The sequence below is a fragment of the Drosophila suzukii genome, chromosome 2L, assembly GCF_043229965.1.
Source record: "Drosophila suzukii chromosome 2L, CBGP_Dsuzu_IsoJpt1.0, whole genome shotgun sequence".
In the NCBI taxonomy this organism is placed as follows: Eukaryota; Metazoa; Arthropoda; class Insecta; order Diptera; family Drosophilidae; genus Drosophila; species Drosophila suzukii.
The window spans coordinates 12,119,252-12,141,883 of NC_092080.1; the positions used below are offsets into that span (position 1 = coordinate 12,119,252).

General features: G+C 44.6%; 11 protein-coding genes across 11 annotated transcripts; 5 read left to right on the plus strand and 6 right to left on the minus strand.

Annotated features, from left to right (window-relative positions):
- The first annotated feature begins 194 nt into the window (after positions 1–194).
- LOC108005279 (glycoprotein endo-alpha-1,2-mannosidase) lies at positions 195–2,625 on the plus strand. Its single transcript, XM_017068473.4, has 4 exons — positions 195–653; positions 991–1,586; positions 1,647–1,875; positions 1,939–2,625. The coding sequence occupies exons 1-4, from the start codon at positions 300–302 to the stop codon at positions 2,209–2,211; spliced, it is 1,452 nt and encodes a 483-aa protein (XP_016923962.2). The 5' UTR covers positions 195–299; the 3' UTR covers positions 2,212–2,625.
- A 228-nt stretch (positions 2,626–2,853) lies between these two features.
- Positions 2,854–3,796, plus strand: tomb (tombola). The gene is made up of 2 exons (XM_017068486.4): positions 2,854–3,153; positions 3,225–3,796. The coding sequence occupies exons 1-2, from the start codon at positions 2,985–2,987 to the stop codon at positions 3,779–3,781; spliced, it is 726 nt and encodes a 241-aa protein (XP_016923975.3). The 5' UTR covers positions 2,854–2,984; the 3' UTR covers positions 3,782–3,796.
- Positions 3,797–4,162: 366 nt separating this feature from the next.
- On the minus strand, positions 4,163–13,963 carry Cap-D3 (Chromosome associated protein D3). Its single transcript, XM_017081829.4, has 7 exons — positions 13,261–13,963; positions 7,304–7,590; positions 6,430–7,248; positions 6,209–6,372; positions 4,964–6,147; positions 4,644–4,897; positions 4,163–4,581 (listed from the first exon to the last, which is right to left on the minus strand). The coding sequence occupies exons 1-7, from the start codon at positions 13,961–13,963 to the stop codon at positions 4,189–4,191; spliced, it is 3,804 nt and encodes a 1,267-aa protein (XP_016937318.3). The 3' UTR covers positions 4,163–4,188.
- Positions 7,700–9,311, plus strand: Coq6 (ubiquinone biosynthesis protein COQ6, mitochondrial). The gene has a single exon (XM_017081853.4). The coding sequence runs from the start codon at positions 7,777–7,779 to the stop codon at positions 9,211–9,213; it is 1,437 nt and encodes a 478-aa protein (XP_016937342.3). The 5' UTR covers positions 7,700–7,776; the 3' UTR covers positions 9,214–9,311.
- Positions 9,232–11,808, minus strand: LOC108015428 (glycosyltransferase 25 family member). Its single transcript, XM_017081865.4, has 2 exons — positions 11,454–11,808; positions 9,232–11,388 (listed from the first exon to the last, which is right to left on the minus strand). The coding sequence occupies exons 1-2, from the start codon at positions 11,645–11,647 to the stop codon at positions 9,744–9,746; spliced, it is 1,839 nt and encodes a 612-aa protein (XP_016937354.3). The 5' UTR covers positions 11,648–11,808; the 3' UTR covers positions 9,232–9,743.
- Positions 12,111–13,007, minus strand: Cox11 (Cytochrome c oxidase copper chaperone COX11). Its single transcript, XM_017081886.4, has one exon. It carries the CDS (start codon positions 12,894–12,896, stop codon positions 12,171–12,173), a length of 726 nt encoding a protein of 241 aa, XP_016937375.2. The 5' UTR covers positions 12,897–13,007; the 3' UTR covers positions 12,111–12,170.
- Positions 13,964–14,051: 88 nt separating the features above from the next.
- Elp4 (Elongator complex protein 4) lies at positions 14,052–15,608 on the minus strand. The gene has a single exon (XM_017081873.4). It carries the CDS (start codon positions 15,494–15,496, stop codon positions 14,177–14,179), a length of 1,320 nt encoding a protein of 439 aa, XP_016937362.3. The 5' UTR covers positions 15,497–15,608; the 3' UTR covers positions 14,052–14,176.
- A 475-nt stretch (positions 15,609–16,083) lies between these two features.
- Positions 16,084–19,205, plus strand: Vps52 (vacuolar protein sorting 52). Its single transcript, XM_017081842.4, has 7 exons — positions 16,084–16,325; positions 16,389–16,990; positions 17,048–17,263; positions 17,323–17,478; positions 17,541–17,659; positions 17,717–17,837; positions 18,076–19,205. The coding sequence occupies exons 1-7, from the start codon at positions 16,181–16,183 to the stop codon at positions 18,703–18,705; spliced, it is 1,989 nt and encodes a 662-aa protein (XP_016937331.2). The 5' UTR covers positions 16,084–16,180; the 3' UTR covers positions 18,706–19,205.
- cl (thioredoxin domain-containing protein 17 clot) lies at positions 18,699–19,991 on the minus strand. Its single transcript, XM_017081897.4, has 3 exons — positions 19,698–19,991; positions 19,533–19,614; positions 18,699–18,959 (listed from the first exon to the last, which is right to left on the minus strand). Exons 1-3 carry the CDS (start codon positions 19,840–19,842, stop codon positions 18,806–18,808), a joined length of 381 nt encoding a protein of 126 aa, XP_016937386.1. The 5' UTR covers positions 19,843–19,991; the 3' UTR covers positions 18,699–18,805.
- A 273-nt stretch (positions 19,992–20,264) lies between these two features.
- Positions 20,265–21,305, plus strand: LOC108007247 (mitochondrial import inner membrane translocase subunit Tim21). Its single transcript, XM_017070889.4, has 3 exons — positions 20,265–20,480; positions 20,541–20,950; positions 21,034–21,305. The coding sequence occupies exons 1-3, from the start codon at positions 20,351–20,353 to the stop codon at positions 21,202–21,204; spliced, it is 711 nt and encodes a 236-aa protein (XP_016926378.3). The 5' UTR covers positions 20,265–20,350; the 3' UTR covers positions 21,205–21,305.
- LOC108007238 (transmembrane protein 231) lies at positions 21,239–22,412 on the minus strand. Its single transcript, XM_017070878.4, has one exon. The coding sequence runs from the start codon at positions 22,331–22,333 to the stop codon at positions 21,368–21,370; it is 966 nt and encodes a 321-aa protein (XP_016926367.3). The 5' UTR covers positions 22,334–22,412; the 3' UTR covers positions 21,239–21,367.
- Between the last annotated feature and the right edge of the window lie 220 nt (positions 22,413–22,632).

The window sequence follows — 22,632 nt, forward strand, 5'->3', positions numbered from 1 at the left end:
AAGGCAATGCAAATAACATTACGATTACTAGTATGTACATTAAAAATAAACAAAAGTCCCTAAATCTAGGGAATTCAAGAAGCTTGATGTGTTTTTATGTTGAATTTGAATTCCGGAACACTTATAGATAGTTTAGTGTGTCCGTTTCAGGACATGCGCAATGGCTCGGAGCTTCCGGCAGCTGCATTGCGACAGGAAGGGGAAAGGGGTCGCAGGGGTTGCCCAAGGAGGTCGAAAAAACAGGAGTCGAAAAACAAAACCAACGACCAAACAATGTGAGAAAATGCACGCGTGCGAAAATGCTGCTGAAAAAGTACGTGAAAACGCGGCGTAAGGTGAAGATCCTTCTCCTGCTGGCCATCGTCGGTCTACTGGTCATCACCATCATAGTGCTGGGTTCCAGTGGACGCAATGCGGCCATCGAATTGCTGCTGGACGAGAGGTTTATTGCCCGAGCCTACAAGCCCGGTGAGCAGCCTCAATTGCCGGAGAAGCCACTGGCAGCGGCTGTAGCCCTGCTCCAGCCACAGCGGGAGAACGGAGTGATTGTTCCAGAGAAGTACGATGAGCAGAAGATCAAGGAGCGCATCATCCAGAGCAAAATAGATCTGATGAAGCAGCAACAGCAGCGGGACCACGATGCGGAGCAGGCGGTAATATGCAAATGGAGCTTTAAGCCATTTTAAAATATTAAATATTCCTACTTATATTTATTATTAGTTTAAATATCTTAACGAAATATTAGAAATATTACGAATTTTACCCAGTAACTTTTATAGATTTAAATCAATTGGTTTGCTATTACGGCATAGATATTTTAGAAATAGTTGAATTTTTAAAATGAGTAATGGATAATAGAGTTTATTATTTTTAATATTTATTTAAATTTTTATGTTGTCTTGAAGGTAGTTAATTTTAAATATTTAATTATTAAAATACAAATTAAATTTTCCTAATTCATCTCATGGATATTTTTACGAATACTTTCAGTCAAGAACCACTTTGGATGTGGTGATCACAGCAGTGCATATTTTCTACACAGCCCCAGTGCCATGGTACAAGTCCAAGAAGCCACCTCCGCCGCCAGCGGAGCACCCAAACGACATTCCACTAACAACTCCGCGACCAGTCAGGATTCTCAACACAGCCTTTTATCCGGCGTTGGGTTTGTACAAACCCAGCACTTCGCTGCTCTCCCAGCACTTTGAAAACATTCGGAGCTGTGGCATTGGAGTGCTCATCCTAAGCTTCACCGGCGGCAAGCCGGCGGAGGCAGCTCTGCTCCATCAGATCCTGGAACTGGCACCACAGCACAATCTAAGCGTTACCTTCGAACTCAGTGTGGCCGGAAATCAGAGCGTGGAATATGTGCGGCAGCAGCTTCAGGAGATTGCCACATACTCCAGTCTTCCTGGATTCTACAAGGTCTGCAGTCAGTCGAGAGGTGTCTCCATGCCAGTGCTCTACGTGAGCAATGCCTACAAGTTGAGTGATAGCCTGGGCAGGCTGCTCTGTCGAACGCCTTCGCTGGTGGAACCGGATGGATTGAGAAGGGTACTGGATGCTTTTTTCATAGGACACATAAGGTGAGCTGTCTTTAGAACTTGTGTTATCTAAACTTATTATTAACGTTCTCTTGTTTTCAGGCTCAAAAGCCATGCGGATGTTCTGCGACGATTGTGTTTCGATGGTTTCTATAGTAAACTCCCCAGTAATGGAGCTGTCTTTGCCAGCACCTGGAAAAACTGGTCGTATCTGAAATCGTTTGCATTGTCCTATAAAATGCTGTTTGTGCCCACTGTGGGTCCGGGTTTTGCGGAGAGGAACAAGTTCCCACGTCATGGGGACATTCAAAGGCATCGCAGTAATGGAAGGGTGGGTGGAAATCCTTTAAAAGCGCTGAAGATAAATGTATCTAATGATATTTTACCTTTTTAGTACTATGGAGTTGCCTGGCGAACAGCCATTCTCAACCATGTGGGCTTCATCAACATAGCCAGCTATAACAACTGGCCGGATGGCAGCCAAATTGAGGAGGTTATGCCCCGTGCCGGATTCCTGGACTACAATCCTGGCTCAAGAACCAAATATCTGGATCTCACTGCCCATTGGGTGGGAAACTTTCTGAAGACGCGCCAGGAGGCGGCGGCTGCAGCTTCTCCGGCATCGCCCCAAAATTGCTACGAGCTCTTGAATGGGACTATTTGCTAGGCGCACCAACAACTTCCGAAACGGAGATAATCCTAGTTACTTTAGAAGCAATAGCAACGATTGCAGGCCACACAATTACTTTCCAAATGTTAACGAGTCTTCAGCTACACATATATACACTGCATATATATCGTTTTGATAGTGATATTTTTAATAACTCAGATTAATTCGAAACATCAAGGGAATGACAATTATCTGTCGGGTTTTTTGTGCAAGAAATTAATTTTACTACATTCTGTCAATCGGTTGTGGATGATTACCTAATATTTATACTCAAAGCCAATCATAAGGACATTTGCAAACACAGCTATGGAATACTAGTTAGTTTTCTTGCCAAAACTCTCGACAATATGTGAATCAAACGCAAAAGAAAGCAATTAAAATTGATATCAATTAAAAGTAATTCTAGAGCCAGACATACTTTTTTATTAAATCTATACTAGCTTTCAATTATTGTAGACTATAGAGGAGAACAATATCATAACTTAATGCCATGCCATATTATGTAGACACCAAAGAAAATTATCTATGTTATAACGGATATAAACTAAACACTTGTTAAACGATTGGTACTTAAAAAATTTTAACTTTATTACCAGTACAATATATGAATACTTTATCTAAGCTTTAATAGTTTAGTGCCAAAAAACAAGTGTATTATTTTGGGAACTCTTTTTTCAACACTTGAATGAACGTTGCCTGTTACTTTTGACAAGCTGTCATAAGTAAAGCAATAATTTTTTTCTTTTTCTGGAAAAGATTTATGCACTACCATGTCATCTCCAAGACCGAAAAATATGGATAAGCCCGAAGGGAAAAGGACCAAAGGCCAAGGACAAGCCGGTGTGAAAGGATGCTGCTGCAAAAGGTCGCAATGCATCAAAAACTACTGCGATTGCTACCAGTCCATGGCGATTTGCACCAAATTTTGTCGATGCGTTGGTGAGTTTTTTGAATAACAAATTTTAAGAGAATATTGGTTTTAGTCATCCACTATAAATCATGAAAATCAGGTTGCAGGAACACGGAGGTTCGCAAGGTCGTGGACCCCAACTCTGGGGCCAAGAACGCCAGTGCCGTGAAAAGGCAAAAAGCGGCTGCTATGAGTGCCAAAGCAGCAGCTGCAGCGGCCAAGGAGGGCATTAATGTCCAGATGAAGGTGCTTCAGGCAGGCGGATCGGGAGTAGGGTTGCCCGGAAAACCGCTGGTCGCACCCACACCTTTGGGCTTTGTAGCAGGCCAACAACCTATGGCGGCGGTTCCCATTAACATAACCGTACCTCGTCCCATAGCCACTGGCTCTGCTCCAGTCAAGATAACAAAGCCGCCAGTAGAGCCGCTGCCTGTGGCTCCAATCATTCCGTTGAGGAAGGATGACCGCAGGGACCGTAACCTCTTCGTCCAGCCGGTCAACGCTTCTCTGCTGGAATGTATTCTCATCCAGGCAACTGAAGCCGAGCAGTTGGGACTGAGCGAACTTCAAGTGGGTCAGTTGGTTCTCGCGGAATTCATACGCGGCTACAAGGACATCTTGGAAAAAATCTGCGAATATAATAAAGATTTTTATTAAATATATAAAGATGTTTCAAAAAAAAAAAGAAGTAATTTCTATTTGTAAATTGGAAATTGTTATTAAATTTATTTGTTTTTTGAGTATAAAAATATACAAATATTAATCTTTAAGTAGGATGTAGGCATGTATAATTTCATATAAGTTTTCACCTAAAATAAATTCTGTTTTTCACAATTCTTCGTATAATTCCTTATACTTAAAATTAATGTTTAATTTTAACTTGTTAAACCGTCCTATATTACAAATGTATAAATGTATACCTTACAAATATTTGGTTTATGGTACATAATCATATAATATTCGATTGTAAGTACAAAATATACAATTTTTTCATTTTTTTTTTTTTTGAAGATTGAGAAATATCAATCTTTTCCCGCTGGCACAAACCAAAACCTTGGCGAGAGCTACCAATCCGGGGGTTGGAAAATAAGCTCCGTTACTAGCATATCGCAGCTTGTTTTCCTTTGGGACAAACGGGAGCCGGCTGGCGTGGATTTGTGCCTTTCTAGCGGCATCTCATTATCACTGTCGCTCTCCGATTGCGTATCGTCTTCGGAATCATCTTCTTCATCATCGTCCATGCGTCGTCGCTTCTTTCTGCCTCCCTTGGCGGTCTTTGAGAAGCGATACTTTTGCCAGAACTGTGCGGGCTGAGCAAACTCAATGTAGTTGGGGAATCTCATCGCCAGAGCTCGGCAAAAGTTTTCAAAAGTGTGCCGGAGTTCAGGACTCATCACAGACTTAAGATTGCGATGTGTTTCCTCCACATATCGAAGACAACGTTCCAATTGCTTGAGCTGAAAATAAAAATATATAGTTAGTAGGTAATCTAATGACCAACAGGTGAATATAAATTTACTGGCTCCTCGGAGGACTCTGCCTTTCGTCCTCTTCCTCTGGCTGGTGCTTCTCCTGCTGCTGGTTTGGGTGGCGGAGGTGGTGCCTCCACGGGTTCTTCCTCGCCATCATCATTATTGTCGCCTTCGCCACGAGAGCTCAACTCTTTCCCCTTACCCTTGGTGCGAAAACAAATGCGACGCATGATAAAGAGCATATCCTGAACCACGATCAAGGCGCCAGGATTGCTGACAAAAGCATTGTCTCTGCTTTTTTCTAAAATATAAATATTTGAGTGTTGTTTAAAAAGTGATTTTTGTAGGTACTAAAAACTGTACTCACCTGCCAGCAGCTTAAGTTGACCAAAGTACAGCAATAGTGTGTTCTCATCCACTGAGGCCATAATATGGTTGTAAAGCAACCTACGATTCTTTGCCATTCCCGGACCCTTTAGTGGCGATTTATAGTTGGAATCCGTCCGCACTCCTCTCAAAGAAGCCTGGCCATTCAGGTCGAAGGGACACTCCTTAAGGCAATGATCAAACAGCATTTTGTTGTACAATCTCTTGTAGCGAATGAAAAAGGCATCTGCCTCCCTGGCCACCTCAGCACTTTCGTCCACCAGACCAGCCAGCATAGATATGAGGATGGGTCCCTTTAGCTTGATATTCCCGGATAGAATCACATCCTTCACACACCGAAAGGTGCGCACTCTGGTCATGGCGAATTTGGAATGGAGTTTCGACAAAATCACCTGGAAGTTACTCTCAAGAATCGAAGGGTGCTTCTTGCCCAGATCGTTCAGGGCTATTAGAGTGGTGTTGATGATCTGCGGTCGGTCATTTTTACTTAGAATAGTTCTGTAAAGCTTTGACACGCTGTTGGCCAAGTGATTCTCCCTGAGGCACAAACGACCCGCTATAACAATCATCCAGTTGGTCATGCGTTCGTTGTCCGAATCGAATTGCGATTCACTGAGCTTGGTGCACTCCTGCAAGTATTTAAATACAATGCTCACGATCCGGTTGTCCACCTCCTGCGGCAGCATCACAATTATCTCCGTATAGGCACCCAACAGGCACTGCAGGCGGGTGTATTCATCCTGAAAATTCTGTGCACTGGCCAGGATTCCCTCGGTGAGATCTTCGAGCAAACTAAGCTGCCAATCTGGAGCCTCGGAGTCTATTGCAGGAGCCCGACTTACAGACAGGTGATGGATTTGGTTGAGCAAATTAACCGCACTCGATATGATGCCCAGCCAAATGCCACCCGTGCGCAGGGCATTCAAAAGCCTCTGAAATAACTGATTCAGGGCTGGCTTGGAAAAGTTCTTCAAACAGCCAATGATAAGCTGAAGCGCAAGAAATTGATTGGATTTCATGTTGTAAGAGGAGAGACTATTGAAGATGCCAATCAGTGCGTCCATATTGTTGGTGATGCGGCTGGACAGGAGCAACAGCAGTCCCCAGGCATCGGTGGCCATGGATGTAGATAAATGCGATATTATAATGTTCACCAGCCTGGGTCTGAAATACATTATGAGGCAATGTTACAGTACATTTAGGACTCAAGAAAACTTTAACCTACGTTACGATGGACTCCCTTTCCAGTAACACAGCGAATCTTTCTTGAAGATAGGCTCTAGGTTGTGTCATTAGCAGGGTACTGATAATTCGCCAGGGCATAAAATGTTTGGCTTCATTCGAATATTCCAGCGGCTGAATGTTTTTCAAGACCATCCGATCGAAACTCTGAAAGATCAAAGATAAATCAATTACATTTGTATACTTCTATATTTAACCACTCACCATTATAGCCAGTTTTTGCAGGGCCACATCCTCATCACTCATCAAGCAAGCCCAAATACGGCAGTACACACAAATCAAGGCAAAGCAATTGGAGTAGGCCTCGAGCAGGGTTTCCATGGTATCCAGTGCTGATCTCCTCACCGAAGCCAGACGATCCACAGCCAACAGTGAGGTTTCCCTCACGAAATTTGTATTATAGATGATTAACGGATTGACAAGCACCAATCTTTCAAGTAAAGCTATGCCAGCAGTTCGTGCTAAGCCATTATCCGCAGCCAGAAAACGCTGGTAGACCGTTTGAGGCACATTCTTGACCTCCTCCTCCAGTTCCTCATGACCCTCAAAACTAAAGGCATACTGGACAATCCCTGGCTTTTCGAAACGCAGCTCGTTTTGCTCTACCGAAGGCTCAGCTAGGGCTTCCACATCCGCATCCTCGAACTGAACGAAGCGAATACTCTCGTCCAGAATTTTTGTGGTCATGGGGGATCCTTGTTTTAGGGCCAGGATGAGTACTTGACAAGCCTTTCGGCGAACAGTAAATGTGCGATCGTTGAGACACCGCATCACCTCCCTCAGGAGAGGAACTTCCCTTGGTACCTTGGACACATCGTACCGGAAAATGCTCCACTCCACCTCGCTTTGCTGCATGAGGATCTTCTCGATCAGGTCCAAGGCTCGAGTTTGAATCCCCACAGCATCATCTGCTTTCACCGCCTCCAGAACAAAGTCTGCGCAGGATTTATTGCACTTGGAAAACAGAATCCTGTCGTACTTGGCTGCATAGCTTATGGCCACCTTTTCATCATTACTCTTCCACTGAAATAAAATAGGAATTAGTTTTAGAAATATAGGGGATTTTAAATATACTCACCGCTTTGATGGGATTGGAAACCACACACTCAATGTAGAAATGCAGGATACGGATTAGAATGTCGGGATACTTGTCTATAAGTTGGATAAACCAATCCGATATGTGCTCTCCGCTCTGCATCGCCCCTCCTCGACGTCCTGCTCCAATACTGTGGGGACTATCCGTGTAGATGTGCATGGGAAAGGTCTGACGCATGATCAAGTGAAGAGTTTCGTAGACATCTCCATTGTGCTCGTTGGCAATTTCGCCAAAAAGCTCAAAGCATTTCGCATGCAAGGCGGGAGCACCTGTTAGCAAAGTTTAAAAATTCGTTACAAAGTCGATAAAAAAGTTAAATATCAGTATTGCCAACATGAAAAGAGATAGAATCGAACTTATCGATAGCACAATCGAGTTTGGTTGCACCTCTATCAAGGCAGGCAAAATAATGAAATAATCGTGAAAACAGCAAATAAGTTTCGAAATTCCAGAAGATGTTGGGCGTACTGCGGATCCAAGGAGCGGTGGCTTCGGCGGGACAGGCGCGCCTCCTGTCCGCCCGCCTGCTGGCCAGCAAATCCTCCACTGACATGACTGCAAATGCGAGGTGTGAATCAACCAATTCGCCGGCCACCGAGCACTTTGATATAATCATTGGCGGCGGAGGACTGGTGGGAACCACTTTGGCCGCCGCTCTGGCCAAGAATACCACGCTGGCGGACAAGAGGGTGTTGTTGCTGGAGGGAGCTCCGGAATTCCGAGGATTTGATCCCTCCGGCCCTTACCAAAATCGAGTTTCCGCCATTAACCAGAACTCCATCGAGCTGTTTAAGTCCATAGATGCCTGGTCGCATATCGAATCCGCTCGCTACAAGCCCGTCAAGCAGATGCAGGTGTGGGAGTCCAACACCGATGCCCTGATCCAGTTCCAGCACGATAACTTTGCCAGCGATGTGGCCTGCATCATTGAGAACGATCTGATTCTGGATGCCGTATATGCCCGGGTGAAGGAAGCTCCTAACGTGGAGATACTGAACAAGGCCAGAGTAGAATGCGTCCGCTTGCCCAGGGACTCGAGCTCCAATCTCTCCGAGCTGCAGCTGCAGGATGGCCGCTCCTTTTCCTGCGATCTACTCATTGGAGCCGATGGCGCTAACTCTGTTGTCAGGAAGGAGATGAACGTGGACGTGTTCTCGCTGAACTACGACAGGATGGGCCTGGTGGCCACGTTGGAGCTGGGCGAAGATGCTTGCGATAACTCCGTGGCCTGGCAGCGCTTCCTGCCGAATGGTCCAGTGGCTTTGCTGCCGCTAACGGATAGACTGAGTTCCCTGGTCTGGAGCACCACCAATGAGCAGGCCAAGAAGTTGCAAGCCCTTCCGCCGGCTGAGTTTGTAGATGCCCTCAACGAAGCCTTTTGCAGGCAGTATCCTCGCGTGGAGCTGGCGGACAAGGCTGTTCAGGCGCTGAACTCTCTCTTTGGACACAATGCCAGCCAGCACCAAGTGCAGTATCCTCCTAGAGTGTGTGGCGTTAAAGACAAGTCTCGTGCCACCTTTCCGCTGGGCTTCCTGCACGCCTCATCGTACGTGTGTAATGGAGCTGCGCTTGTTGGCGATGCCGCCCATCGAGTGCATCCTCTCGCCGGACAGGGCGTCAATCTGGGCTTCAGCGATGTGAGGTATCTGGTGGAATCACTGGCAGCTGGTGCATACGCAGGATTTAAGCTAGGCGACAAGCAACACCTCATCAAGTACGAGCGTAAATGCCTGGCCAAGAATGTACCCATCATGCTGGGCGTCCATGGACTGCACACCCTTTACTCCACGCAGTTTAGTCCAGTGGTTTTGCTCAGGAGTCTAGGTCTTCAGCTGACCCAGAATATGCCGCCCATCAAAAACTTGTTCATGCGGGGAGCGATGGGTCAGTAAATCAACGACAATAAATGGTTAAATCGGGAAAATTAAATCTTAAGTGTTTCAAGTTATTCAAGTCAATTGTGAGTGAAATAAAGTGAGAGTTTATATCAGTTCTTAAAACCTACTTAATGGCTAGGTCAATGGCATGCTGCTGAAATGTTAATCTAAAGTTTAGATTTGGCCAATAATTTGTGCAACTGTTTTAGGATACATTTTATCTTTAGCTGATATATTGCTTTTTGGACCAATTTTAGCTTATGGGTCATTATTTTGTATTTTTAAAATTATCTTTAAAACATTTAAAGCCAAGTATAGAAATCAATATTTCTAATGTGAAAGATTCGACATTAACACGTTAAACATAACTAGTGAGTTAAAAAAAATTGCACAAAATATTTAGCCTGATAAACAAAACTTAATTCTACTTTAACATTCGTTGTTGATAGTATTTAGTTTGGTGGATTTAGGTTAAAGGCACATTTGGCAGTTGGCAAGATTAGTCTAGATAAAATTTGGCATGGTTTTTTTGGAATCGTCGGATTTTATAGCTCCTGGTGGCTTTTGGATAAACTCTCGCCAAGCTTAAGTTGCTGATCGAGAGTGCTTTCCACCCCCTGGCCGAACACCTGCTCCCTATCGCTCTTTAGCCGAGCTTCTCCCTCTTCATTCGTGTCCACATTGATTTGCTTCGAGTCCTCGGTGTCGGAAATGTAACCAGATTCTCCTGTATAATAAATGGGATAAAGCAGAAGTGGTGAGGCACTAAAAGCAACGAGGTTCCTTTTAGGGAAGGCTTCGCTCCAGGTTTTGTTGGGGTGACGATTAAACATCAAGGGCAGAAATTCATCAACAGGTATTAGTTTCTCCAGCGGCTTAGCTGCCAGCAGCTTCAAGGCTCCCTGTAGGGATAGAACGTAGCCCAATGTCCAGTAGGAGTAGCCGGCATGTACCAGGTTATCCGCGTTCGTCACTCCCGGCTCACTTTCCTCCTTTAAACGCTTGCGACCAAAGTAAATGAGGTCGTATTCCACAACGCTTCTAGCCTGATTAAGAACCCTGACCGCATTTTGCCGGAAATAGGGTTCGAAGCGAATATCGTCCTCTAGAATGAGCACCTCCTTTAGCTCCTTGCGAACCATCGTCACCCAGATTCTGTAATGGCTCAGAAAGCAGCCAATCTCGCCCATTGTCATGGCCCGGTGGTGATAGGGATCCTCGTAGCCGGGCAGGAACCTGACACCCATCTCTTGCAGCCGCTCCGTAGTGAGTTCTTTGCCATCAACAGCCTCAAAGTATTCCGCCTCTATACCCAGCTCCTCAAAGAGTTCCTCCATTTTTGCCCGCCTTTCAGGGCGCCTTTTCAAATTTATCATATATATATGATCCAAGGAGAGTTTGTTTTTCACAGGTTTCCTTTCTAAATGTTTGTAATAGTCCAATAAAGGGGGCACTGCACCCAGATCGTTAACCATCATGCCTTTGAGATTTACCAGCTGCTGAAGATCTTGCTCCAAGGTATCACCTGGTTCGAGGGGTTGAAGTATATAGCCAAAGGTTATATCATTGCAGATGTGCAGGGGAATGCCCGAACTGTTGGCCGATATGGCAAACACTATAATATCATCCGCTGGTCCGTCGTAGAGCGGCTCATGCTGCCTGCTCTTCTGCAATTCCACCAGCTTGTTCCTATCGAAAGTGAGATTCCTGACGGCTTTATGGTTCATGTTCACCAAAACAGCAGTGTGGACCATGGGTACGGGGAAACTTCCTATCTTCCTTGCGTGGTATATTTCTTTGTACTCGTCCGTACGCCTGTAGTAATAATCCTCTGTCATGCCGCACCAGAAATTGGAGTACAAGCTTTCCGAGATCAGCATGGGAGCCACAATTGGCAATTGGAGACGGGTGAGGACATTTAGTGAGTCTTTTGATGTAAGCAAGACATCGGCGTCCAGGAAAAACACAAAGTCAGCCCAAATATCGCGACCATACTGAAAGGCCTCCTCTTTCAGGGCTATCAGGTGTTTGAAACGTGAAGCCGGCCACTCGTACGGTGAACTCTCGTTGGCATAACTCTGCTCATCTGGATCGAAAACGTAGCTCACGCTGTGGTAGAGATCTCCAGATTCATTTAGCCACTGCCGCAGCAGATCTATGCTGTCATCGCTGCTATGATCACAGCGCAGCCTATTAAATTCCGAAATTAGAGATTAATTCCCGATTTATGTTTATAATTTTTTAGATATACCCACCAGAAGGCAATCCTTTTTTTGGGATAATCCTGCTGCTCCAGATAGCTTAGAAACATGGGCAGTGTGTGGGCCTTATTGCGCACCAGCAGGGCAACCAGTATTGTTGGTGGCTCCTGGTAATCCTCCTCATCTTGTCCAGAAATGCACAACAAAACGCTGGCCAGGAGCAGGCCAAAAATCACTTGTTTTTTCATCTCCACGTCATTTATTTACCACATCGCCAGGTTCAAAGGGGTCACTACGCACAATCTGGCGGAGCGGAAGCGTCCGGTTAGTTTCGAAGATGCCGGAGAATCAGCCTTATCTATTAATAAACTGCCTCCTTCTCCAGCTCCAGATGGTGTGACTCTCAAACTGCGTCAGCTGTGGCGGCTCCCAAACGGTGTTATCGCGAGTTATCGATTTTGCTTAGTTTGAATTTTTCATTTCCATAAAAATGTATGATTTTATATTGTGTTCTTTTTCCGTACTTATTATTCCAATGTTCTGGATTTCAATATTCTTTTAATTTATTTATAACTTGTTTTTGCAATGTTCCATTAACAATCTATTTTTGAAAAAGTAAATCATTTGCTGAACTTAACTGCTGCACTATAAAAAGTTAATGCAGTACATAAGCATCCTTTCTATAAAAAACTAATTCCATTGACTAGAAAATTTTTAAATATATATAACAAACATTTATTGCTTCAAAACCAGGATCAAACAACTTTCTCTTCACGCAGTCGCTGCATGGGGCTTCGCATAGCTCGGGAAGTTTAGTTTCAGACCCTCCTTGGCCTCGAAGAAGGTGTACGATAGGGTGATGGTGTCACAGTGCTCCAGCGCCGGATCCGCAGTGATTTCGGGATCGATGTAGAAGAACACGGGCATATCCACCTCCTCGTGCGGATTCAATTGCTGTTCCTCGAAGCAGAAGCACTGGATCTTGTTGAAATAGGCGCCCGCCTCAAAGGGGATCACATTGTACGTGCTGATGCCGATTACCGGCTTATCCGTGGGATTCCTGGCCGTGTAGAAGGCGAGAGCGGTCTCACCGGGAGCCACCTTGATCTCGTACTGCTGCGGCTTAAAGTTCCAGCGCATGGAGGACCCGATGTCGGCGTTAAAGCGGATTTTTAGTACCCGATCCTCGATCTTCTTCATGTGCTCTACCTTTTCGGCGTCGTGTCCTTGCGAGGTAGTTCCTCCGTAGCTGTAAGCTTGGCAAAAAATGCTGTACAGAGGCACCGCCGCATAACTTAATCCCACGATCAGCACTCCGCCGGCTGTTATGTAGTATAGTGTGGATTTGGCCCGCAGTTTACGGGCAGCTTCCTCTGGAGAATCCGTGGATTTCATCCGCCAAAACTGTTGTGACTTTTGCGTTGGGTTTTGATGACGCAGAGAGCTTCTAAACAGCTGCTGGCACTGCCCTCGAAGGGAAAAAAGGCCGCGCAGCATCTTTAGCTAATTAAATCTGCTTTTTTGGGATATTTCCTTAATAATTTCATTTATTTTGCCACTTGTTTGTATAATCTCAGGTCGTTAAGTGTGCTAAAGTGTGTACACACCTAGTTCTATCAGCTGTTTTGAAATAATGAGTTATCGATAGGCATTGAATGGGCTTGTTATCGCCGCCTGAATTTCTTGAAACATTTTAAATATTACCAAACAGCTCAACTAAAAAATTTATTTTTGAACATATTTATGCGTAAAAAATAGTCAAAAAATTTCATTACTATCAAAACCAATTCATACACTTATTTTTAAAACTAACCCCGCAATAAATTAATAAATATATATATTTTTATCAAGGAATACTCACATGAATTCTGATATCCCACTTTAAAGTTCATGTAGAGCACCTCCATGAGGCACCGAATTATCCGGTCTCGCGGTTTCAGGTGCTCCTTGAAGTGCACATAGCGAAAGACAACCTTCAGGTCATCGCAGATGGTCAGGAAGAACATCCAGACAGTGTTCGCCCGAACGCTTTTGTTACCATTCAGCTCTAGCAGCCTAAATATCTTGAGAACCTGCTCGATCACATCCTCATCGAAGACGCCATAGCTCTTGGCCCCCGGAATGGTCAGAGTAAGCAGGTAGGTACTCGCAGCATTCAGGGACAGCTGGAGATTGAGGTTTTCATTCAGGTTTTGCGGAGCAGCCCGTTGCACATGCTCCGGAGGAATGACCAGGCTCGTTAGCGAATAGATGTACGAAAGATATGCGTTTGCCGGGGAAATCCCGATGATATTGGCCCAGTTGTCGTGGGTGTTGCTATAGCTGGCCTGGTTATCGTCCCTCATGGAGCGTATGATACTTGACAAATCCCGAAGCAACTGCAACTGCGTCTCCTGGTGTCCAATATCCTGTAGGCACATGGGCAGGGACCAAAACTTCTCCGCCCGCTGCTGCAACACACCATCTTCGGCTTCCTCACCATATAGCCACTCCTCCACATCCACCCACTGTAAATTCGGTTCATAATACACTCTTAAATCACTAAAAACACGATTTAACTCCATGTTTACATTTTATAAATGAAAAGCGATAACCCAAACAGCTGTTCCAACTGCACCATGCAATCGATAATCGATAAGACCAGAAGAGCGGTTAGTTTTCAAAATCGTACAAAATCAGGGCTGATATATTAATGCATTTACTTGGCTTATTATTATGCAATTTAGTTGTTGTTTCGTGGTTACATACGCGCACTTAGGTTCTAATCCCGCTGACAGCTAGAAATCCAGCGAGGCCGTGGCATTGGAATTGCTCAGTAGGCCGGAGATGCAATTGTCCGGCTTAGCAGACGACTCCTGCAGCTCCGGCGGCAGGTGGAACTTCTCAATGACGAACTTCTTGCGGCGCAATTTAAAGGCCAGATCCGTGGTGTCCGGCATGTGGACGGCTAGCGTGTTCAGCGCCGACATTTTGTGCAAGTGGAGCAGGCCACTGTATTCCTTGAAGGCCGGATGCGTTTCACGTTCCGATCCGGCAAAAGACTCCAGCTCGATGGCATAGTCCACCAGCTGGCGGATCTTGGGCACCAGGCTGGCATCGTACTTTGCAATCAGGTGCATGGGCATGGTGATCAGGCACACCGCGTTGCAGTTCCGCACACTGGCCATCAGCAGGGTGAGGAACTTGATCAGGTCCTCGCCAAAGTGCTCGTCGTACCACAGCGGTGATCCCAACGAGGTCAGGCAGACTCGGCACAGGTTCTTCTTGGTCCCAGCCACAAAGCTCTCATCCCGCAACAGGTCTTGGATGTCGTTGAGCAGTCCTCCGTATCGAGGATTATGGAAGACCTGCGGTTGCGCCTCCTGGCTGCCTGTTTTTGTGCTGCTGGTCACGCTGCTGCTGTTGTTATTATTATTGTTGTTGTTGTTAGCTGAGCTTTCTTCCTGGGCCGGAATCTTCTCCTGTGGAGTGGTCTCCTCGCCTGGAATCGGCGGGGCTTCCTCCACGGGCTGGTGCTCCAACGATGAAGTGGTCGCTGAGCTGCTCTTGGAGAGCTCCTCGGCAACGACAATGTCCCACAATGTCTCCTTGTGGCTATCGTCCCACATGGTGGTATTGGCATAATAGAGCATCATCGAGTCCATTTGCTCCATTAGATTGAAGTGATGACCGATCTTGGCTGTGGCATGCTCGGAATTGACCAGGGGCAGGTCGTTGTACCGCCAGGCAATCCTCAGGCCATTCTCGGCGCCGCCAGCGCCATGGGCCTGATCCTCGCGCTGCTCCACCTCCGTTTCCAGCTCGGTCAGCGGCTTGGGCAGACGGCGGAGCATCTCCGCCGGAATATCGTCCAGGCTGCCCAGAAATATCTCCTGCTTGGAGAGGACTCCCTCTGCCAGGAAGTACTTGGCCAGCACCTTGGCGTGCGTCATAAAGCGATCCTCCTCAATCAGGCAGATCGAGCTCATGGGCAAGCCACCGCCGATGACCACGTCCAGATATGGATTCCCGCTGGAGGTGATCACCTGGGCCGTGTGCGGCGAGGTGCGGGTGCCGCGGATCGGCTTCGTGACTGCTTTCTTTCGGAAACTGGTCATCTTCTTCGCACGGATTTAGCTAACCTTTATTTTCTGCGTACTCTATGTTTCTTCTTCGCGTAAACTATTCTCGATGGCTGCCAATACACTCTCACTCTCGGCGGGTCTATCGATAGCCTGCACAGCTGATTATTCGCAAAAAGACGATGGTTGGCCAAGAACAGCTTGAATAAAGCTAAAAAGTGTTTTCTTTTCAAATTAGTTTTAAGTTTGGTAGTTACCTACTTTTGTTAAACACAATTTGCTTTAATAAAACAGCACAAAATCTAGTATTACTCTTATTTAAATCAATGACACTTATATTAACTATGAAGATAAAATCACAGATTTCTTTTCAGAAAATAAACTCTTTCAAAGTTTTCAACATATTGAACGAATGTATAGAAGTGAATTGACAAATATTAAATCCTTAACAGTAATAAGTTCATGTATAAGTTTTACATGAAGAATGAATCCAATGAATTGCAATTAATTTAATATGTACATAATTAAGCTCTTAAAAATTCATTAAAAAATGTATTATAGCCAAATCGCTCTTAAGCCATCATTAGGGGTATTTAATATGTTGCCTGCACCTATCGATAACAAAAGCAGCTGTTTTTACCTGTGCAGTTTGGATGACATTCTTTTCTTTGTGGTAATTGAGGAAAACAATTGAAAAATTACCTTAAAATTAACGACACAATGGCCGAGGTGACGTCGCCGCAGATGACGGAACAATTGGACAACGAGGAGGTGCGGGAAATCCTGAAAAACACCACCGATCTGCGCCAGTACTCACGACAGATTGAAAAGGAGTTCAAGGAGGTGGAGAACAAGTCCATAGAGGGTAAGTAAGGCAACTACATCACATAAGTAACCATATATTTTAATGATCTTCCTTTAACAACAGACTATATTGCCGAATCTCAGAATATAGCCAACCTGCACAACCAGATCAACGATTGCGACGATGTCTTGGAGCGTATGGAGAACATGCTAATGAGCTTCCAGAGCGTTTTGAACAACATCAGCACGGAGATTACGCAGCTGCAAAGGAAATCCGTATCCATGTCCCTCCAACTGACCAATCGTCAGTCTGTCAAGGCTCAGCTTTCCCAGTTTATTGAGGACATGGCCGTTTCCGAGGAGATGATTAATATAATAATGGAGACCCCCGTGACGGAGCGAGATTTCAGTACTCAGTTGAATGTACTTAATCACAAACTCTCGCTGGTCAAGGAGCTCAGCTTCAACGAGTCCAAGTCCACCAGCGATGTTAGCGATGTGCTGCAGAAACTCCGGCTCAAAGCCATGTCCAAGATTCGCTCGTATCTGCTGGAGCAGATCTACAAGTTCCGCAAACCCATGACCAACTACCAGATTCCCCAGAACGCCATGCTGAAGCACAAGTTCTTCTTCGAGTTCATCCTGTCCAATGAGCGACATGTGGCCCAGGAGATATGCAGCGAATATATCGATACGATGGGCAAGATTTACTATAGTTACTTTAAGGTTTGTTTTCGTTATTGTGGGAGTTTAGTTTACTATACCTTGAATACTTTTTTACAGAGTTATTCCACACGATTGACGAGTCTCAAGTTCGAGGAGTCCTGCACAAAAGATGATCTTATGGGCATAGAGGATAATGCCTCCAAGGGAATATTTTCCAAGACAACAAGTTTAAAGCACAAGAGCACGATTTTTACAATAGGAAAGCGAGGAGATATACTTAATCAGCAGCTTGAGGCACCTATTATAGTCCCACATGCGCAGCTAAAGAATCGAGTAGGACATATGGCTGATTTATTTTCATGATTACTCTTTTAACTGTTTATTTTTAACAGTACACAGTGGAAGCTCTCTTCCGTTCGGAGCAATATGCCTTGGTGGATAATGCTTGTCGGGAATATCTCTTTGTCACCGAATTCTTCATGGTTCGCGGCACCCAAGCTCAAGATTTGTTTAACCAGATCATGGGCAAAACCTTAACACTAATGATTGTAAGTTCATGCTTACAATTTCCAAATTGAAAGCAAATACAATAACTATTTCTTGATCTTAGAAAAATCTGGAAACCTCTATTCACGACTGTTTCGACACCATAGCCATGTTCCTGTGCATCCATCTCATATTCCGCTATCAACTAATGTGCCACAAACGCTGTGTTCCTGCATTGGATAAGTAAGCCTATTTGTGGGCGTTTTTTCGAATCACCATTGCTAACTATTTTTAATTCAGGTATTGGGACTCCCTCCAAGCTGTTATTTGGCCACGCTTAGAGCTGGTTTTCCGATTGAATATACAGAGTATACACGACTGTGATCCTACTAAGTTTAACAAGGAATTGGGACCGCACTACGTAAGAATCATTTTATTTGTTCGAAGTATTTTAAGTTCGTTCAACGCGAAAATATGGCTTTTCCATGACTTTTAAATTCGATTACATTGTTTTTGATTTATAAATACTATAACTGATTGCCAAACCACAATTGATTCATAGCTGCAAAGTGAATGTCATTAGGGGGCCTTCAGTGATAGCTTATATTAGATAACAGATTGAAAAAAATGCCCCGTCATATAACACGTATTTTTTTCAGATAACCCGCCGCTATGCAGAATTCAGCGCGGCTATTGTTGGAATCTCGGAGCACTTTCCTAACGAATTGGTGAGCAGATTACTTCTAGAACTTCAGAACGAAGTGGAGTGCTTTATCCTGCGCATGGCTGCCATATTTCCAACGCGCAAGGATCAGCTCATCTACCTTATCAATAACTATGATTTGGTTTTGGGTGTGTTGATGGAGCACACGCGAGATAACTCCAAGGAAGCTGAGGCATTTAGAGAACAGCTCAGTGCCCGGAGTGCCGAGTATGTGGAGGAAATCCTGGCCCCACATTTCGGCGGTATTATTCAGTTTGTTAAGGAGTGCGAGCACTTTTTTGAGAAAGATCAAATGGATGAGCTGAGAAAGCAGGAGCGACGAAGTCTAGCTTTGGTGGCCAGCTTTTCGGCCAACTGGAAAAAATCTCTGGAGGAGCTGAACAGGGAGGTGCTCCTCTCATTTCCTTCTCTGCTGACGGGCTCTCAGCTCTTACAGCTGGCTTTGGCTAGTTTGGTGCAATACTACCACCGCTTCCACAAGCTTCTCACGCCCAATGCCCGCGCCCAGCTTACCAACATTCATGTGGTGATGGTGGAGATCAAGAAGTACAAAAGTAATTACTGAGGGACGCTTTAATTGAATGTGTGTAGTCTTCTGTGTATTCCAACTTGAGTAAAGTTCCAAAATATATGTATGTATATGTTAAACCTGCTGGCGCTAAGACTTAATCCTCATCTTCGAACATCATCTCGACGAGATCCTGGTTGGAGCAGCGTTCGCCGTCCAGACGCTGAGGCTGCTTCCAGCGCAGCAAAGTGGGCAAGAAGATGAGATGGGTGTTGGGGTCCTTACGGAAGGGACAGTTCAAGTCCTTCCAGCTGCAGCGAAAAACAAGTGTTATTTTATTGTTTACCATGGTTCAGTGATAACAGGCAGCATGTACACAACTCAAGAGCATTGTAGAGCTATCGCTGTTTAATGGTTCTTTTTATCATGAATGTTCTCGGCGTGTGAATAAGCACTCGATTGTTTATTTCATCATCATACAGTTGCGGTTGAATGACTAGCTGCAAATTACCGAAATCCGGTAGTTCACAAACTTATTTAATCGTATTATACTCATATACTATACATGTTAATATGAAAATATGTTTGAAGTATTTATCTTTTAAAAGTTTTTGTTATTTGTCAGCAATGAAAATAATTTTGACTAATGTTCTTTATGAAAAGTAAGAAATACAATAAAATAACCGTCATCAATAGAAATATTTATAAATAAGAACAAAAACACTGCAGATAAGATAAATATGAAGTAATAAAACTGGTTCTTAAAATGGAACGGCTTTAGTTGAACTCCATGTTAGGTAGGTTAGGGAGATATGATATTATTCACTTCTATTTTTATGACCGCAACTGTATTTGTTTTTGTTATATTATTATTGTCAACTTACTAAGCCCGCTCGCCTACATCCACATGCACAAAGTGGGAATTGCCAGGGGCCTTCTTCAACGCATCGTGTATCACCGGCTCCGCTGCAAGCGTACGTATACGTGATATGTGGATTAGGAAATCGGATAGCAAGCGGTTAGCCGCATTGAGATCACGGGATTCTCACCCTTGACGCAGTAGGGACACCAGCTCTGTCCATTCTCGTCCTTTCCGCCGCTGAAGAGGACATGGACCGCCTCGTTTCCATTCTCCAGCTCCTCCATCTTCTTGGAGAACTCCTCGTATCCCTTTACGTTGTGTGTGACGACCATGATCTTGCTGGGATTGGTATGAGCCGCGTAGTAGCGTTTGAGAATGCGACCGAAAAACGTTGGGAGCGACGTGATGGCGAACTTTGGAGCAACTGGCTTCTGGAGGGGAATGGCTTCTCCTATTTTATCAGGTTTCTGACTTTTTGACGTAAAAAAAGCTTACAGGAACAGATGTCAGGGTTGCCAACCTTCTTGCACCTAATAACTTGGCCATTTCAAAACTAGCTATTATCGAAAGTAAATTACTTTTACAAATATCTTTAAAAATAAAATAGGATTTTGAAATAAAAGTAAGTTGTTGCTAGGATATTGCAAAAACATAATTTTATCAGATAGGTACTGTCTATTAAAAATTAATAGAAATATACCTTTTTAGCGGGATCTTATCTATAGTAATATTCGATAAGGTGGCAACACTATTTGCGTTGCCCAAGTCAACAGCTGATTAAAATTCTTTTTTTATAAAGTGCATTTATTTGTTTTTAACCCATTGATTTGGACTTTAGCAATGTCACGGCTAGCTTTATTGCGCAACTTGGTCAGCCAGCGGCAGAACCTGCTGCCCACCAACTTCACCAGGCTAAGATGTGCGGCAGCAATGCACTGGAGTCCACATTTGCGGCAGGAAGCATCGCGCGGTTTGTGCTTTGACTTCCCAACGGGTTTTGTACATAACATTCAATATATCTATCATGCAGATGGTGGCGGATCACTGCAACGATCGCAGGATAACACCCAAGTGTCCACGGATGTGCGCCCAATTGGTGAGAAGATCAAGGAGAACACGAAGACGGCCAGCTACACGGCCATTATCATCGCCGGATTGGGGGTGACCTGCGTGATGTTCTTTGCCATATTCCGGGAGCTATTCTCCAGCGAGAGTCCAAACAATATATACGCAGACGCATTGAAACGTGTTGTTGAGGATCCACGAGTTCAGGATGCGATTGGAGCGCCCATCAAGGGATTCGGCGAGACATCCAGGCGGGGTCGCAGGCAGCATGTGGCCCACTCCAGCTATGAGCGAAATGGAAAGCCCCACATGCGGATGCAGTTCTATGTGCAGGGCTTGAGGAACAAGGCCACCGTGCAACTGGAGTCCAGGAGGGTAGGATTGAATATTATTCATTAGGCTATAGTCATTTATAGAACCCTAGCTCCTTTTGTACTAATAATCTATTATTTTCCTAGTCTAACTCTGGCAAACTGGAATACCGCTATCTATTCGTGCAATTGGATCACTATCCCCACACCACCATCATTCTGGAAGACAATCGAGCCTTTGATCCCGCTCCCGAGCCCGCGTCCGCTGCATCTTCCTTTGGCAACCTAGCCCTGATGTCTAATAACCAGGATAAATAGGCGGATCACTTCGATCCTATGTTCTGCACTTAAATTTTCTGTACATTTGTTATATTTATTATTTGACTGACAATGATTAAGCATTGGAAAACCAGTAACAACCAGCCTAAAGTCATTCGCCAATGGAGAAGTTGTCCATCTCCAAAATGGCGCCCGACGCGTGTCAGTAGAGCTTCTTCCAAGGTATAATCTCCCAGGACCGAACGATATGGTGTCCGAAGAGAAAGTCCTTCAGTTTGTTCATGATATAAAAAGATATCCCGAAAAATGAGGCAAAGTAAAGCCAGAATTGGCCAAGACGCTCCCAAACGCTAAGATGATAACGAGCGGGAACTTGAAGCACGTCCATTTCTAGATCAATAATGAGACCGGGCTCGAATTGAGGTGATGTCTTATTGTAGTATGTCTCCTGAACGACAAGTTGGAAGAAAGCTGGATTGGCCTTGACTTGGGCTAGCAGGGATTCCATATTGAACTGCTCTGTGGTGCCGTTTATGTCCACTTGGACATCACGGAACTGAGTCTTGTTGTTGCGTCCCGGAAATGGGCAGGTGAACCCCACATATTGCTTAAGACTTAGCTCTCCTTTCAGCTTTATCTCTCCATTTGCGAGGCGAGTGGCCAGAGGAAGTTGATGGGCCAGCACGGAAGGAGGTGAAAGATCACACTTGTGTTGCAGTTCGGCTTTGAAGAAAAGCAGTAAACTAAAACTAACCAATCTAGTGGGCACATCCTGCAGTTCCAGTTGAAAATGGGCCCGATCTGTTACGCCATCGTTGTTCATATCCTCGGTCCAATATCTAGTCGTAGTGCAGCTATTAGTGTAACTTTCCATCTGGTCATTAAAATTGCCGAAACTGCTGCAGGCGACAAGGGACTCCTCTTCCTCAAACTCTAATGGTTCTGTTGTACCCACAAATATATATTGATCAGTAAACTCCGTGTTGGGTTGCTCGTATAAAATTCGAGACTCCGATATACCCGAATAGGGGCTCAGGAATGATACCAGAAGGACGGGCAGCATTACGGAAAGTGCAATAAAAGTCACGACCAAAAGGGTGGCAAAGGAGCACACCGAGTTCTTGTACACGATCGTCGTGTTTTTCGTATGAAGCGGAATAAATCTCATCTTGATTTTATAAATTAATCGAGAATTCTTTGAGCACCTGCTCAATTGTCACTTGTCAGAAGAACTTTGTGAAAATTCGTTTGCACTAGAACGTTGCCAGGCAACCTTTGAAAAGGTACTGCCGGTTCAACTTTTGCGGTCAAACTAGTTCACATCCCAATATCCTTCAAAATATCGTTTTACAAGTTTTTTTGATCTTGAATCAGATTTCATGAAAACGATATAGGTAGTTCAGGTTCTTAAATAATAGCGCTGTTAGTATTTTTTTCATTTTAATTATTCATAAAGATATAGTGTAG

What these genes read in the sequence shown, in the direction of transcription:
- Coq6 (XM_017081853.4), top strand. Translation starts at nt 7,777, where the DNA reads ATGTTGGGCGTACTGCGGATCCAAGGAGCGGTGGCTTCGGCGGGACAG.
- Cap-D3 (XM_017081829.4), bottom strand. Translation starts at nt 13,963, where the DNA reads ATGGAGTTAAATCGTGTTTTTAGTGATTTAAGAGTGTATTATGAACCG. An exon ending in GAAAGGGAGTCCATCGTAAC is followed by an intron (nt 6,148 to 6,208) that starts GTAGGTTAAAGT and finishes AATGTATTTCAG; the next exon opens with ACCCAGGCTGGTGAACATTA. An exon ending in CAGAGTCCTCCGAGGAGCCA is followed by an intron (nt 4,582 to 4,643) that starts GTAAATTTATAT and finishes TTTTATTTTCAG; the next exon opens with CTCAAGCAATTGGAACGTTG.
- LOC108005279 (XM_017068473.4), top strand. Translation starts at nt 300, where the DNA reads ATGCTGCTGAAAAAGTACGTGAAAACGCGGCGTAAGGTGAAGATCCTT. An exon ending in ACCACGATGCGGAGCAGGCG is followed by an intron (nt 654 to 990) that starts GTAATATGCAAA and finishes GAATACTTTCAG; the next exon opens with TCAAGAACCACTTTGGATGT. An exon ending in TTTTTCATAGGACACATAAG is followed by an intron (nt 1,587 to 1,646) that starts GTGAGCTGTCTT and finishes TCTTGTTTTCAG; the next exon opens with GCTCAAAAGCCATGCGGATG.
- LOC108015428 (XM_017081865.4), bottom strand. Translation starts at nt 11,647, where the DNA reads ATGAAAAAACAAGTGATTTTTGGCCTGCTCCTGGCCAGCGTTTTGTTG. An exon ending in AAAAAAAGGATTGCCTTCTG is followed by an intron (nt 11,389 to 11,453) that starts GTGGGTATATCT and finishes GGAATTTAATAG; the next exon opens with GCTGCGCTGTGATCATAGCA.
- LOC108007238 (XM_017070878.4), bottom strand. Translation starts at nt 22,333, where the DNA reads ATGAGATTTATTCCGCTTCATACGAAAAACACGACGATCGTGTACAAG.
- Vps52 (XM_017081842.4), top strand. Translation starts at nt 16,181, where the DNA reads ATGGCCGAGGTGACGTCGCCGCAGATGACGGAACAATTGGACAACGAG. An exon ending in GGAGAACAAGTCCATAGAGG is followed by an intron (nt 16,326 to 16,388) that starts GTAAGTAAGGCA and finishes CTTTAACAACAG; the next exon opens with ACTATATTGCCGAATCTCAG. An exon ending in TTTACTATAGTTACTTTAAG is followed by an intron (nt 16,991 to 17,047) that starts GTTTGTTTTCGT and finishes ACTTTTTTACAG; the next exon opens with AGTTATTCCACACGATTGAC.
- cl (XM_017081897.4), bottom strand. Translation starts at nt 19,842, where the DNA reads ATGGTCGTCACACACAACGTAAAGGGATACGAGGAGTTCTCCAAGAAG. An exon ending in GTGTCCCTACTGCGTCAAGG is followed by an intron (nt 19,615 to 19,697) that starts GTGAGAATCCCG and finishes GTACGCTTGCAG; the next exon opens with CGGAGCCGGTGATACACGAT. An exon ending in GATGTAGGCGAGCGGGCTTA is followed by an intron (nt 18,960 to 19,532) that starts GTAAGTTGACAA and finishes TTTTCGCTGCAG; the next exon opens with CTGGAAGGACTTGAACTGTC.
- Cox11 (XM_017081886.4), bottom strand. Translation starts at nt 12,896, where the DNA reads ATGCTGCGCGGCCTTTTTTCCCTTCGAGGGCAGTGCCAGCAGCTGTTT.
- Elp4 (XM_017081873.4), bottom strand. Translation starts at nt 15,496, where the DNA reads ATGACCAGTTTCCGAAAGAAAGCAGTCACGAAGCCGATCCGCGGCACC.
- tomb (XM_017068486.4), top strand. Translation starts at nt 2,985, where the DNA reads ATGTCATCTCCAAGACCGAAAAATATGGATAAGCCCGAAGGGAAAAGG. An exon ending in CAAATTTTGTCGATGCGTTG is followed by an intron (nt 3,154 to 3,224) that starts GTGAGTTTTTTG and finishes CATGAAAATCAG; the next exon opens with GTTGCAGGAACACGGAGGTT.
- LOC108007247 (XM_017070889.4), top strand. Translation starts at nt 20,351, where the DNA reads ATGTCACGGCTAGCTTTATTGCGCAACTTGGTCAGCCAGCGGCAGAAC. An exon ending in GCGGCAGGAAGCATCGCGCG is followed by an intron (nt 20,481 to 20,540) that starts GTTTGTGCTTTG and finishes TCTATCATGCAG; the next exon opens with ATGGTGGCGGATCACTGCAA. An exon ending in TGCAACTGGAGTCCAGGAGG is followed by an intron (nt 20,951 to 21,033) that starts GTAGGATTGAAT and finishes TTATTTTCCTAG; the next exon opens with TCTAACTCTGGCAAACTGGA.